Source organism: Apaloderma vittatum, unplaced genomic scaffold (assembly GCF_000703405.1).
Source record: "Apaloderma vittatum isolate BGI_N311 unplaced genomic scaffold, ASM70340v1 scaffold3450, whole genome shotgun sequence".
In the NCBI taxonomy this organism is placed as follows: domain Eukaryota; kingdom Metazoa; phylum Chordata; class Aves; order Trogoniformes; family Trogonidae; genus Apaloderma; species Apaloderma vittatum.
Window position 1 is genome coordinate 1 of NW_009696001.1, and position 14,453 is coordinate 14,453.

Genomic DNA, 14,453 nt, shown 5'->3' on the forward strand with positions numbered 1-14,453 from the left:
CGAGCCTCGAGCTCCCCCTCCCTGCCCGGCTCGGTGCCCCTCTGCGCTCTCCGTGGAGATTTCGGTGGTTTTCGGTCGCGGCCTGTTTCCCTGCAGGCCCCAAAGCTGCCACAGCGGCTTCGGCTGAGATGCAAACACGCACTAATAATTAGTTACCAATTTTCTGCCTTAACAAAGGGGGCCGGGCATTAAGCTGGGGAGGAGTTTCTTCTGTGCTGGATCATTTTATCCAAGATGAATATGATAGAAAATGACTTTCTGTATTTACCTCTTGTTCTTGAGCTGGTTTCACCCCGCAGTGAGTTTAATGGTGGTTCCCTGTGCATAGTCCAGCATCACCAGCTACTTAATTGCAAAGAAATGTGGTTTTAACTGTGTGGCTGTGCTACTTGTAAAGCTGGAGGATTTCTTTGGGAACATCTTAACATCAGCCATGACTTGAAGCTATATTTAAGTTTAAAAGTTATTTCATATATCTCACTTAAAATAATATATTCCATGTAAATACCTTAAATTTCAGCAGTTTCAGGGAGTAAAGATGCATTTAAGAAGGATAAATAGACATTTTCTTTTAATTCCTCCATGCTTATCAGTTTACTTAAAATCTCTTATTTAAAAACATCTTAAGGTGGTTGAAGGTTGAGTTGTTTATCTCAGTGTGAGAGACTGCAAGGTGGAAAGATGAGTTCTTCTGGACTTCATTTGCATGTTGAAATGCATGGAGTCAGCATGACTTACAAAATAATTGAGCAACTAAAAGAGAAGTGCTATCTTGTGTTGCAGAGCTAAGAGAGAACAGTCTTGCTGTTGGTAGAGTGCGTTAATTGAAAGCATGTTGGCTACAAAGCTGTCCCGGCCTCTCCTGAACCTCTCTGTGAAATCCCTTAATTTGAAGGACCCAGGGAATGGTTTCAGGTAAGTGACCTGGTGGAGAAGAAACAGTGAGATCTGGAGTAAAACACATGTCGAGGACTCACTTCATTTCAGTGGAACAGTTTATTTACAGAATCACAAGATAGTTGAGGTTGGAAGGGACCACTGGACATCATCTGGTCCAACCCCCACTCAAGCCTGGTTGCCTAGGACTGTCCAAATGGCTTTTGAACGTCTCCAAGGGTGGAGACTCCAGAGCCTGCTGGGGTAACCTCTGCCAGTGCTTAGGCTTTGAGCTGAGCACCGAGGAGAGATGGACTCAGTATGCAAGAAGACATGTATGGCAACATGTTTTGGGATTTTTTGTGCTTCAGCAATCATCTGCAGTCAAAAAAGGGTTGAGTAGAGCATTAATTCACTGTCAAGCAAGGATTTGTTCATGAAAATCAATAAGTAGGCCTTGCTGCAGTGCAAGGGACTGCCATATATTATTTCTGACTTTATTAAAGAGACAATGAATCACGTGAAATGAAAAAGTCGAGAGGGAGTGTTTTAGTGACAATTAGAGGTGGGCCGAGTAATGAAGCTGGTTTTTGTTTGGTTGGTTTTACTGAACATGACCAGAAAATTGCCTATTCAATTCCAACCTCTGAAAAAAATACCTTTTTTCATTGATATACAATGGAAACCCTACTAGTCCAATTGCAGAGCAAGCTGAGTGCTTTCGGTGGCTTTGCTTTAGAGCAGGGCTCCCAAACTGTGGTGTGTGTGCCACTGGTTGTACACGAGCCGGTTAGAAGCAGCTTGTGGCCAGCTAAGCAAGAACTGCCACCTCCAGTGTTGTTTCACTGCTGTTGCCAGTGGTGTCCAGCACGATTGCTGTCAAGGATGGCTCCTGCAACAAGGAGTCGCAGAGACCAAAGACAGTCAAGCTGTTAGAGATTTCCTATGCAAACAAACGTAGGGCTTTTATCTCCTATTTACTTCACAAACAGCAAAGCTGCACCGGCAGGTATCTGCTGTGGCCTTAAAAATACAAACTAATGCTTTTTTAGACTTTTTCAGCATATTCTTTTTTCTTCCTCTTTTGTTTTGCTTGCTGTGTATTTGTGCTTTGTGTGTCTTGTACTCAGGGCAAAAATGTGTTGCATTTTTTGAAGTACCCACAAGCTGCTAAACCTGAAATGGAAATGCAGCTGTTCATCTGAAAGGCAGTGTTGCTGCTATAGTGCTATCTTAATGCGTTCAGGTAGCATTTATATACTTGACTCTTCAAGCTGAGGACTGCCTTTTTTGGTGTCACTGAACAAAAGCGAAGGCCTGGTTATAAGCACAGAGTCAGTTTGAGGACCATCTGTGTTTTTTTAAATGTCTCAGTAGCGATCTCCAGAATTTAGTCATACAGAATGGCAAAAATGGCTCATGCTACATTAGCGTGCTGTGTGGGCTGACATTGTGTACGCGTCGTAGCTGTTTCCTCCGATGCCATCCCTGCTGATCAGCAGCTGGCACCTATTTTGTGCCCTTGCCTTCAGGTCAAGGTAGGCAGAATGTCAAGCAGTTATTCTCTGTGAGTTACTGTGAATAGAGTGCAGCAAATCAGTGCTCTGCAGTGAAGTAACAGGGGCAGATACAACACTGAAAAGTCAAGTTTGTGCAACTAAAAGAAATGTTATGAACACTTCTTGGCACTTTGCAACACCAAGAAGCTTATTGTTGAGATAAAAGTTCCAAGCCAGGATTGCAGGTCAGTGGTGTTAGCACAGACTTTGCCTGGGGACTGACCTTTGCAGCAATTAAGTTGGCTGTAGCTATTTCAAGAACTGACTGAGCTTGTGACACTCGAAGTTAGAAAAAGAGCTAAACTGTTGCAGGAACGTGAGCAGACGCTATTGTCTGAATACAAATTGTCTCCTTTCCCATCTGGTTTAAAGCTTCTGTCCTATCAGACCCCTTTCCTATCCTTGTTTTCCTAAGATGCAGCTCAGGGCTGGAGTGCCTGCCCATGGCTAATACCATAGCACAGATCACCCTGGGAGCAGCTGTGATATCTGAGCAGGACATAATTCTGAATGATGATGATGATGCAGATTCACTTAGGAGGCACATGAGTGGCCTGGAAGATAAACTCTGCTGAAGGATGGCTGTTGTTAGAGGGGCCGGAGGGTAGATGAAGTAATTCAAAGTCTAGGGGAAGGCCAGAAGGCTCTGGGAGGGGAATGTCAGTTCCCAAAACAAAAATGAAAATGCTGGTACAGTTCAAAGAGGTGGCTGGCAAGGACAGAGGCTTGTATCGCTCTGGTGTGTTGCCTTGGCCCCGTTTTGATGAATGGTGGCAAGACCTAAGACAGCATGATGCTACTGGTGGCATAGCTCTTCTAAATAGCTAATACTGGAAGGCATTGTTGCTTCGCTCTGGTCTGTCTTTGTGGGCATGGCTTACCTTCCCAGGAGCCAGACGTACTGTAAAGAGGAGCTTCAGATCTGCATGGCAGGTACAGCTCAAAGACATAGTGACTCATTCTGAACAGTTGCAAAGAGGGGATATAAGGTCTCAGAGGATCTAATGGGTAGTCACTGCAGAGGAATAACTGTTGTCTGAAATGACAGGAGGGTGGAGCTATGTGTAAAAGCAGTGAGAGAGAAATCTGAGTAAATTTGACCTTAGACTGGATGTCAGAGACAATGCCAGAGCAGAACATTTTTGTCAGACAAATGAACAACTTCTACCCCAGCTTTGTACAGCTCTGAGCATTGTTGCTGTTAGAAATGGAAGCACTGTACTGCCCATTTTGTGGGTGGGAGCGGCTGTGTGCCTCCAGATCAGGAACATTTTTAAAATTCTTGGTAGCATCCAGACAGCTTCTGCAGCTGGAAATAGCATCAAGGTGTTTTGAGAAACAAATGTTTCATACTCTAGGAAACACAGGCTCAGACTGAGGAGAACGGTAGACTGGAGTCTGTCTTCTCAAATGAAAGCCTACACATGTATGACGTTCCTTTACATGTGTATGCTGCAGCACTGGCATATGGACAAAATATTCCATGCCTGATTATTCTGTTGATTTTTTTGTTTTTAACAGGCCTCTGCAAAGATTTTGCTTTCCTCTCTTGTCCCCTTGTAGCAGCCGGTCTTATGCAAGTGAAGTTGATGAGGTGAGTGTGATTGAAGTTTCCAGGAACTAGTTCTGCTGAGCTGGGGTTTTAAAATCCCTGAAGCCTGGTGACCAGACTCTAATTTGCCAGACACTGAGCTGGACCTCTCCAACATACTCCACATTCTTTCCTAGTGGAGAGCTTCCATTGACGTAGCATGGTACATACTGCTAAGGATGGAAATAAACAATCACACTCGTGGGTCTTTTCTATTTTTGGAACTCACTCGACAGACAAAATCTTCCACCTCAGAGTGGAGGGAGTGTGCCTGACAAATTCTTAATAAAGCACTCTTTCTGGAGTAAGGTTGTTTAAAAATATGTAAACAAATTGGTGTGTCCTCACCTCTTGATCTGGAAAGTGGCCCTCTATCTTTAACAGCCCTCTCTTTGCCAGGAGTAGTGCCAGGCAGAAAGCAGGGGGATGTTTTGCCCTGTTGCTGGTCTTGTGGCACAGAACTCAGCACTATAGCAGTGCTGGAGTGTGCACATCTTGCTCCATAACCCTGGGAGAGTCTCAAAGGAATTCAGATATGGCCCTTGCATCACTCCTGGGCTTCCAGTGTGACCCTGATCAGTCTCTCCCAGATCTCTCTCCAGTATGCTGGGGAGAAATAAATTTCTAGTTTATTAAAAGAGATGAGTTGGAATGAATTGCAAGTAATTACTGCCTAATCCCACCCACAGCGTCACCTTGCTGCATGTGCACTTGTTGCTGCTGAAATATCTGCAACACTATGCGATTTTTAATATGTCACTTAGCTGCTGCCTCTCTGGGTTAGAAAAAGGGGTTTGGAGAAGGAAGGAGATATATCTAAATTGTAAATTGGAAAAATAAGACAACCAAAAAACAAGCAAAAACTGATCTTAATTTCAAATATTAAACCCACCTGATTCTGCTTAGCTTTTAAAACCCAGTGCTAGATGGTTTACTTGCGAGAGAGTAGTCAGGTAAACCGATGCCCTTTCTTCAGTCAAGCTATCTTCACCATGCCCTATGGGCTCTATGGCACAGAAGAATGGACTCCTGCCTGCTTTGAAAATATAGGAAAACTGAAGGGAAAATGTCTCGTGGGAGAGCTGCCTGGTATATTTTCAGATTTCAAGATGGATGTGAACTGCTAGAGAATGCTGATTGGCTTGGTCTCTGCATGGGGAGTCTGTTTCCAGAGGTGCCAAACTTTGTGTTGCAGGACTTCAGGAGGCACTGGGTGGCAGTAGCTGGCAATGAATGTAGAGACTGTCCCTGGAACAGACTGCTCCTGGCCAAGGACATGGTTTTGTTCTGTGCACTGCAAGTCACTCATTTCAGACACTATTTCAGTGCGTTTTGTTCTGTTTTATTTTGCAGATTGGCAGCAGAGCTGTGCTTATAACAGGTTGTGACTCCGGGTTTGGATTTGCCTTGGCCAAGCACCTGCATACCAAAGGCTTCATTGTTTACGCTGGCTGCCTGCAAAAGGTAGGGAAAACAAAAACTTTATTCTTCACCTGTGGCACGTGCACAGACAGGTAGCAAATCCAATCTTTTCTCTCTGTTCTGCACAGCTTTCTACCAGGGAGAAGGAGGTGGTCGGTAGCCCGTAGGAAAAGCGTGTTTGAATGTTTAAGTTTCCTAGAGCATAACCTGGTGTAGACCAGAACCAGGACTGAACGGTATCTAGGGAGGTGCTTATTTCAATCACAACATTGCGATCTGTTCCATGTCTGTAGGACTGGAACCCCAGATCTAATTTTATAGTCATGCGTAAGCAAATCTTGGCATCAGGATGAGTCTGGACCTTTGACCCTGCCCTCAGGCTATATGTATTTATACAGGACTTATTTTGATTAGTTCTGACATCTTCCAAGTCATCAGTGATTTGACAGCAGGTGGTATGAGCACATTTTTCTACATTCATAAGTACAGTAATGCCTAAGTATGCATTGAGGGTCTCCTGAAATTGCTACAAAGGTGATGGAATTCCAGTAGTGCAAATGAGAGCAGAATCAGACCACAAATGGCTTAGTGACTCAGTCTTGGTACAGTCTGCAGGAGCACTCTGTATGGCAGTCGAAGATGCCTGGTCACGGAGAATAGGAGAGAGCTTTAGCCTCTCTCTCCGTATGAAGCACTGGCACGTTTTCAGCTGCCATTGCCCAACAGAAATGAATTTACTCCTTGGGATATCCTGGAGTGGGTCAATTGTTTTGATCCTAGTCTTTTAGCTCACTCTTGTACCTTGAATAGTTATATCACAAATGTATCTTAAATAGTTATGTTAAAGAGAATTTGCCAAGTATTTTTAATGTTATTAATACTTTCTTTGCTGTTAATTTTTCCATTATTATTAAGTTTTGCTTAAATTATTCGTTTCTTTCTGCTGCATTTTTTAAAAAGAGAAGTTTGTGTTTTGATAGCTCTGTCCCTTGCGGTGTCTCAGCTTTGGGTCAAGGGTTTATTTGTTAACCTGGGCTCCCTCTGCAGGCTTCACAGCAGAACAAAACACATCAACTGCTGGTTTTCAAAGGTGTCGAGAGAAGGTAGATGAGTACTTTTTTGGCAGATGTTCCTACTCAGCTTTTGTAACTGAAGATCAACATTAGAGCATGTAAGAACGTTGCAGAGTTAAAAATTACTGTTTAGAATAATAGCTTGCCTCTGTGTTGACGGGAGCCAAAAATTTCAGAACTGCGAAGTTACTTCTGGGTTTCACTTCCTCTGAGCTGCCAGAGGATGCATGCTTGTTTTCAGTGAGTGTGTCTTTAATTGTCACTGAAACCTCCCTTCAATTTAGGTGTCTTAAGTAGTCATTGTACTGAATACATGTTGGTGGAAAATCTTGACCTCTGACAATTTTAGCATAAGCTGACATGCAGCAGCATGCCGGAACTCTCTTAGGCCTTGATCAACCTTATTTCCTTGCTAGAAGTCAGCAGAAAGCTTTGCTATATCACTCTGTAGTTAAATATTGCTTCTTTAGCTGAACTCGCATCCCATGTTCCAAAATCTATGTGACTGTGGCAAGACTGTTAACAGCAGTTGTCGTGAGAAAAACACTGCAAAATTCCAGAACTCCTTAGTTAGCAGGTTGGCCTCCCGTGTGTCATCAGGCCATATACTTTATGTAGAACTGCTTTGTAGAACTCAAAAAACTGAGCTGATTTCTCATAGTGACACAGGTTTCACTAGCAGAACCATAAGCAGAATTCTGATCAGAGTGTAATTATTGCTGGTGTTGATTTAAGGGGCAGGAAAGCCTGGTGTGTTTTTAGATGCTAGACAGAAGTGGAGATGGAAATAAGAAGGATCGTCTTTTGCTTGGGTGTATTTGACCTAGTCCTGACAGAGAGGAAGTGACTATGAAACTTCAGTGTTATTTTCATGGGACTGTTTTTCACAGCACACCTGCACATCAGGAGCATACTCCAGCTGGGGGAGCCATCACGTCCTCAGGGTAGACACTGCTCTTCGGAACATCACATCCTTATTGCAGTTTTAAATTGTGCGCAGTGCTGACTTTTCATTCAGGAAGGTTTCCTGGAGTTGCCAGATCCCGAGCATCTGACTGTGCTTTTATTGAAGGAAACCTGTGAGAGGTGCTTAGAGTCACAACTGAGGGGAGCTATTTCACACACAGTTTCTTCCTAATACTTACACTGGCAAATATATTTGTGTGAGAGTTGTGTTGATGCTTCATTGCCAAAAGCCAGTGGTAGGCTGGATCCGATGAACGCTGCAGCTGTCTTATTTTTTTCCTCTTTGGTTAATAGCTGGAGGAGCCAGCTGACACGAGATGAAGAAGGTATTTTTCCATCAGTATCTGTTACCAGCGGACATATGTGATGTTTGTCACGGCTGTCAGGAGTGTGGTGGAACCCCTGTTTGCTTTGCTTTGTGTGCTCAGGCCTGTCGGGGCTTGCAGGGGGATGAGAATGGAGAAGTTATCTGAGCAAGGCAGCATGCAGGGCAGTTACTGTAGGGCTCAACAAGAGTTCCTGGAGCCACAGTGATAAAGATACAAGCTGAAGCCCATGAGCCCTGGAGGGTGACCATGGGAAGAGGAAGGTGGGGCAGCAGTGGGCTTTTCCAGTGTGAGAGAGCTGGGTCCTGTTGCTCTGGGGACAGTGGACACCGAGGCTGCCAGCAGAGATGTACTGGTCTTGTGGTGTAGCATGAGAAGGTTCTTCCACTGCTGCACAGGGGCCTGGGGATTGTGGGACAGGCTGCGTGCTGTCCCAGGAGACCATGACACAATCACAGGGTGCCTGACTTAGGCACTACCCATCTGCCCTTTCTGAAGAGCCAAGGGAATGGCCCTGTGGTTCTGGACAATGCCCAGGGTCCAACTCTTGGCCAGGATTCCCACCCCAAGGGTCCCTGTCCAAGCAGCCAGCTGCGTGTGGGTGGGAGGCCAGGAGGGATGTTGGCTGAGCTAACCCTCTAAGGGAGGAAGAAGAGGATGTTGTGAAGGTCCCAGTAGAGTTTTATGAGGCCTTTGAGGGTGGGTTGGTGTGGCCCAGAGGTTTTGTAGCACCTCGCAGACCTGGGATTGGGAAAAGAAGTGCCTTGACTTTATTGTTCTTGCTCTTCCCTTTAGCCATATCTGCTGTTTCCAAGGGACTTGCATGCTTGCCAGTTCCCTGTTGGCACTCCCACATGTGCCACTTGTTTGCTTTTCAATGCTTTGCCATTCACGCCGGCTTCAGCACCACAGTGCTTTTGAGTGAGCAGCAAACTTAACACTAAACTCTAGTCACCGTAAAAACAAACCACTAAGCTGTGCATGGGACTTCTAACTGCTCCAATCTGAATGCAGTGTGCGTCTGTGTGCAGAGTGCAGTAGATGCCTTCTCTTAAGGACAAACACTAACTGGTATTAACACTCTGGGGTGGAATAAGGAAGGGTGGAGAAGAAGATGGGGGAGGTATCAGGTACTTATGTTAGTGAACTGTCTGTGAGCACAGTGGACAAGCCCAGGAATGAGAAGGAGCCAGGAGAAGGTTTGTTGGAAGACAGGTGGCACAGGGACAGGGGGGCACCCTCATGGGGTGTCTAAAGCACGGTGTCTGAAGGGAACTCTTACTTGGGGTAAATGGGCAGCCCGGGTTCAGACTGCAGAGACAAGCAGCATCTCTTTGGCAGCTGTCTGCTGGTCGTCTCCGACAAGCCTGTGGCAGCCTTGTTGCTAGCAGCACCCGGCCCATGCGAAAGGTATCTCAGAGGTTCCATGGCTGAGTGGGTATGTATATACTGGGGGAATCTGTTGTTCTGAGCTGAGCAAAAAAGAGTGGAGATGGGAAATGGGAGTGAGAAAAAGCTCACAGGAGGAAGGTGGAGAAGAGAGCAGGATACTGGAGAAGACGTTGTGGGGAAATGCTAGCAGGCAGGCTGGCCGGCCGGGCGTTTGATGGTTGGCCTCTGTAGGAGTCAGTTGGAGGCAGTCGGTAGGTTTTCAGGCAGTGGGAGCTCTGTGTGTAGATCAGCTGGAGGTAGAGAGCAGTGCACAGGCAGCCCCTCTTCCAAGACTGTCACTCCTAGAGCTGGCCGTGTGACAGAAGCACGTGTGACGTGCATGTGCAGCCACTCACTGGCTGTTTTATACCATACCCCGACCAAGCTATTTGCTGTACCCCATATGCAAGCTGGAGTGAGGACATTTCTGCATTCCCACCACTGTGGCGGTGGGGCAGAGCTGATCTCAGGAGCTTGCACTGGGCAGGTACTGCTGGGGCAGATCCAGCTCTGGGCGCTTTCTTGGTGGTTGAAGCAGTTTGTACCACCCGACTTGGTGTCAGGGCTTGTGGCCAGATGGAGATGCTTGAAGAACGGTGTTCTGGAGGGGCTGTCCTGTCTGTTTCCCTTCCTCTCGGAGCTGCAAGACTGTCCTGATTATTCCATGACTGCCCTGTGCACTCTCTTGCCGGATATGATAGTTGCTATGCATTTAATAGTCTATCCAAACTCTTTCAAACCATATTCAAACCAGCTTGCTCTTTCTCTCTAGGACAAAGGAGATGGTGGCTCCAAGGATCTGGACAACATGAAGAGTGATCGAATGAGAACTGTCCAGCTCAATGTCTGTGACAGCAAAGAAGTGGACCGAGCCCTGGAGCACGTGAACAGCAGTCTGGAGGACCCAGAGAAAGGTAGGTGCATCCAGTGATCTCTAAGGTCACACAGGTGGCAGGAGCTCCCTCAGCTGGGCTAAGGGCATTTTCAGGGCATATTTCAAAAGCTGAGCATGACTGAAGGGCACAAAGCTTTTTTAAATGTTGTGCCATATCAGGAAGCAGCTTCCCATTTAATGACAACATCTAGAAAGAAAACTGCTTTTTTTCTTCACCAGGTCCTGTAGGGACATTAGCAGGAATCACGGTTACGTCAAGGCCCTGGTATTAGAACTTTATTCCTGCGACCTGAAGTTTTTTGTGACTCCCTTTATTTTATAAAACCTGGCCAGTGCTCAAAGATTGGGGATTGGCAATGGAATTGTCTGCCTGAAACTTCCAGAAGGCAAAGGAAATAGAGAAGTTTTCCAAAGGACTTCCCATGAGGCCAGCTGAATATCATTAATGCCATTGCAGATATTGCCATATATTACAGATTTTGGAGTTCAAGTGGTAGCTGTAACAGACTTACTTAGCCTGCCTACCTCATTCTGCTCCAGTACTGTGCAAAACCCTGTTGCTCATGCACTCCTGAAACCTTTCCACCCTTTGGTGACAGCTGTTGTTACCGTCTTGGTTACGGCAGACTAAGAGGGAGAGCCTGTGGCATGGGTGCCAACTCACGTCCATCCGTGCCCACATCCCCCTGCACCACACTGCAGACGTTCTAGTTCTTTTGGTGACATGAGGGACTTTGAAAAAATTACTCTTTTGTCTCTTACAAGGTCTCTCCTATTTTTATTATTTGCATTTAGAGACATTATGTTGCTTCTATTAAAAAATCACAGTGGATAAAAAGAGACTAACAAGGGGAGCAGCTTAGACAAGGCTGAAGTTCTGTTTGCTGGCTCAGAACTTCCCAGGAAGCCTTATTCGTGGTACTTTGTGGCTGCAGTGTCCGGTCGTACAGGCAGATCCTGACTGTGGTTATATTTGCTCATGAGACTGAAGTTTGTTCTGGACACTCTTCTGTCTGTCTTTTGTCATTACAAGTTGTAATGAAAAGCTCACATGTGTGGTTCAGTAATCTATTTGCAAGGCCTTTTCCAAGCTGCTCTCATTAGTCTCACAGAGGGAAAGCTTTCTGTTTGATTTTTTTCTTGTAGGGCTCTGGGGGCTGGTTAACAACGCTGGGATCTCCACGTTCGGGGAAGTGGAGTTCACCAGCATGGACACCTACATGGAGGTAGCTGAAGTGAACCTGTGGGGGACTGTGCGAACCACCAAAGCGTTCCTCCCGCTCATCCGGAGGTCGAAAGGTGAGTGATCTCCTCCTGACTAGCACCCCCTGGAGCAGGTCCCTCATCCTGCCTCATGCCTTCCTGTGTTAGAGGCCAAAAGGGCTGTTGTGCTTCTCTGCACCGTTGGCCACCTCCATAGCTTTACAGGCAGAATGTGACCCACAGCACACACACAAATAACTGATTTCCTAACAGCTCTGAATTACGCAGCAAGGCAGCAGTCCTGAAAACCAGTTATTATTTCTCTTTCCCATCTGTGCTGCCTTCTCCTGCAACAGCCCACACAAGATCTAATCTGTCATACGTCCTTTTACCTGTTCAGAAGCGGCAGCTCATCATAAATTCCAGCGCCAGGAGCAATCCTCCACTCTGTACAAACCCCACCTGTGCAGATGCTGGCAGGGTGGGCGGCAGTAGTGCACTGTGACGTGCTGCTTCCAGGGAAGTTTTCGGCTCTGTGCTGTGCTGGTTTGGGAGCTTGTAACCTACGAGAGGTGGGGTTTATGCAGCAAAGGAGTGCAGACCTGGAGCTTGGGTGTCTTGACATAAAGGGGCAAAAGCTTTCCTGTACTGGGACCAACTACCTGACTAAATGAGGATATTTTTTATTCTTGAGGCATCCACAGACATTGACAGTGTTGTCTTGTGCTGCACACCTGGGCTGTATGTGGCCCCGGCAGCATTTCTTCCACCGCGGAAGGATGTCCACATCTGCGGTTGGAGTTTTTCTTTCTAACACAACTCTGTGATGCACACTGATAGCACGTGCAGAGAGCTGCAGCCCCTGATTAAACTGCAGCATCCAGTCTCCTATCAGCATTCTCCCCAGCCAACATGAATGGCTTCTGGAGAGGAGAGGGGCCCCAGCTCTGTGCCTGGAGCCATAATCCAGCTGTCACACAGAAAAGAATGCAGTGGACTTAGGCTGCTCTGCCAGTTTGTGGTGCAGGAGCAATCCAGTCCCTTTTAAGAGGCAGACACTATAAGGCACCACTGAGTTCCTGGATTTTGTGCCTTTGACTTGCAGATAAATAAGCTCAGCTTTGGTGCCAGAGGCTTTCTTAGTGCTGCCTCCTCTTGTATGGCCTCAGCTCTGATTCGTGCTTAGCCATCCTGTTTCCCACCATGCAGGCTCTGTCCAGCCTCTGCTTTGTTCTCCGTAGCATTGAGCTACGTGTGTCACCCTGTGCCTGTTCCTTCAGGTATAATGAGCCAGGGGGTACAAGCAACAGGACAGCAGTGCTCAGATGGAGCTGCCGGCTGGGCTGCCAGGCAGCCTTTACGGATGTACAGTGGGCGAGTGGGTGCGTGTTCAAGAGTCTGTTGGGTGTTCAAGTGTCTGCCCTGGCTCAGGTGCCCCAGCTCAGCTGTGCCTTTCCTGGCCTCTGCCTAGGTCGTGTGGTGAACATCAGTAGCATGATGGGTCGGATGGGCAGTCCTGCCCGGTCACCGTACTGCATCACCAAGTTTGGCGTGGAAGCCTTCTCCGACTGCCTGCGGTACGAAATGCAGCCCCAGGGGGTGATGGTCAGCATCGTGGAGCCCGGTAACTTCATAGCTGCCACCAACCTGTACAGCCCCGAGCGGATCAAAGCCATAGCCGACAAAATGTGGGACGAGCTCCCTGAGATAGTGCGCAAAGACTACGGCAGGAAGTACTTCGACGAGCAGGTCAGCAAGATGGAGACGTACTGCAACAGCGGCTCGACGGACACCTCGCCGGTCATCGAAAGCGTCACCCACGCGCTCACCTCCACGGCACCCTACACCCGCTACCACCCCATGGATTACTACTGGTGGCTGCGCATGCAGATCATGACGCACATGCCCGCTGCCATTTCAGATCGGCTCTATGTCTATTGAGGCCTCACACTCCTAGGCTACTCAGGTGGGGAGCTTGTTTCAAAGAGAGCATTGTACACACTTTCTGGTAGTTCTTTTAAAAATTTTCTAACCTCATTTCGGAGTACTGTATTTTAGCTCTAAAGGGTTCATTTAAACGTCTGACATAACCTAAAGGGCAGTAATTTGCAAGGATGCTTCTTAGGCAGGAATACCTTGTGTTTGTGCCGGGACATGGATTCTTTGCTATTTATTTCATGTAATCACCAAATAACAAGGTATAATCATTATTTAAAGTGCAGTTGCTCTGAAGTGTTTTCAGAATAATTTCTGCTGATGGCCAAACACAATCTTTGCAATTCCTGCCTAGGATGCAGCCTTCACACCATAAAACAGAGGCCCACCCCATGCTGTAACAGCAAGCCACTGCCTGCCAATGACACCGTCCAACAGATTTTTCCAGGTCTGGTCTCGTAGCCCAAGGCAGAGCGGAGACTTCTTTAATTTGGAGAGCAGAACTCAAAATGTTCAAGGTGCTGAAACTGAGAAACCGACCCAGTCCCTTTGTCTCTTAAAATTATACTGAAAAAACCTTAAAGAAACTAAACCAGTTTGATTTTCCTGCCTGCTTTCTGCAAGGGAGTTCAGCAATCCAGGGACTCAATCCTGCAGGCTTTTCCCATGGGAGTTTCTTACTTGTATGAGCATTCCCATGAGTGTGAGCAGCTTTCTGCTCACGACTGCAGGCATCGGGATTGGCCTGTAGTAACGTTTCACTTCTCTTCAACGGTAAATGAAGATCAGCTCCAGGCTTAGTTTGGAGAAGAGTTTCACTCCAGCTCCTATAATTTGTGAGGACGACTGCTGAGTAGAAGGAAGCACGGAGTTATAGTCGCAGCAGTAAATGTCCTTCTTACCAGGGACCTCAGAGTTACACCGAAGCATTTGTAGCGTACCCCGCACAGAATGGCCTCATCCCTGACCAGGGCCTCTGGGCACTATTGCGGTGCAGGTGACAATAACAATAATAACTTTTGTTGAAGGAGTCACTGAGCTGAAATACATCTAACGTCATATAAATCTAACAGAACATCCACAACAATAAAGGTAACTTTAAGAGCAGTTTAATTTCTGTGATGGTTGTTTACATGTCTGAGGAACATTTATTTTGTACCCTAAGAAAAGAAAGGA

At 46.6% G+C, this 14,453-nt stretch overlaps 1 protein-coding gene across 1 annotated transcript; it reads left to right on the top strand.

The window, feature by feature from the left end:
- Positions 1 to 779: 779 nt before the first annotated feature.
- Positions 780 to 13,516, top strand: BDH1 (3-hydroxybutyrate dehydrogenase, type 1). The gene is made up of 6 exons (XM_009872987.1): positions 780 to 915; positions 3,957 to 4,029; positions 5,380 to 5,490; positions 10,017 to 10,158; positions 11,286 to 11,438; positions 12,814 to 13,516. The coding sequence occupies exons 1-6, from the start codon at positions 833 to 835 to the stop codon at positions 13,281 to 13,283; spliced, it is 1,032 nt and encodes a 343-aa protein (XP_009871289.1). The 5' UTR covers positions 780 to 832; the 3' UTR covers positions 13,284 to 13,516.
- Positions 13,517 to 14,453: the final 937 nt, after the last annotated feature.

Coding starts and splice junctions, on each gene's coding strand:
- BDH1 (XM_009872987.1), top strand. CDS start 833: ATGTTGGCTACAAAGCTGTCCCGGCCTCTCCTGAACCTCTCTGTGAAA. Junction 4,030..5,379: donor ATGCAAGTGAAGTTGATGAG/GTGAGTGTGATT, acceptor TTTATTTTGCAG/ATTGGCAGCAGAGCTGTGCT. Junction 10,159..11,285: donor TCTGGAGGACCCAGAGAAAG/GTAGGTGCATCC, acceptor TTTTTCTTGTAG/GGCTCTGGGGGCTGGTTAAC.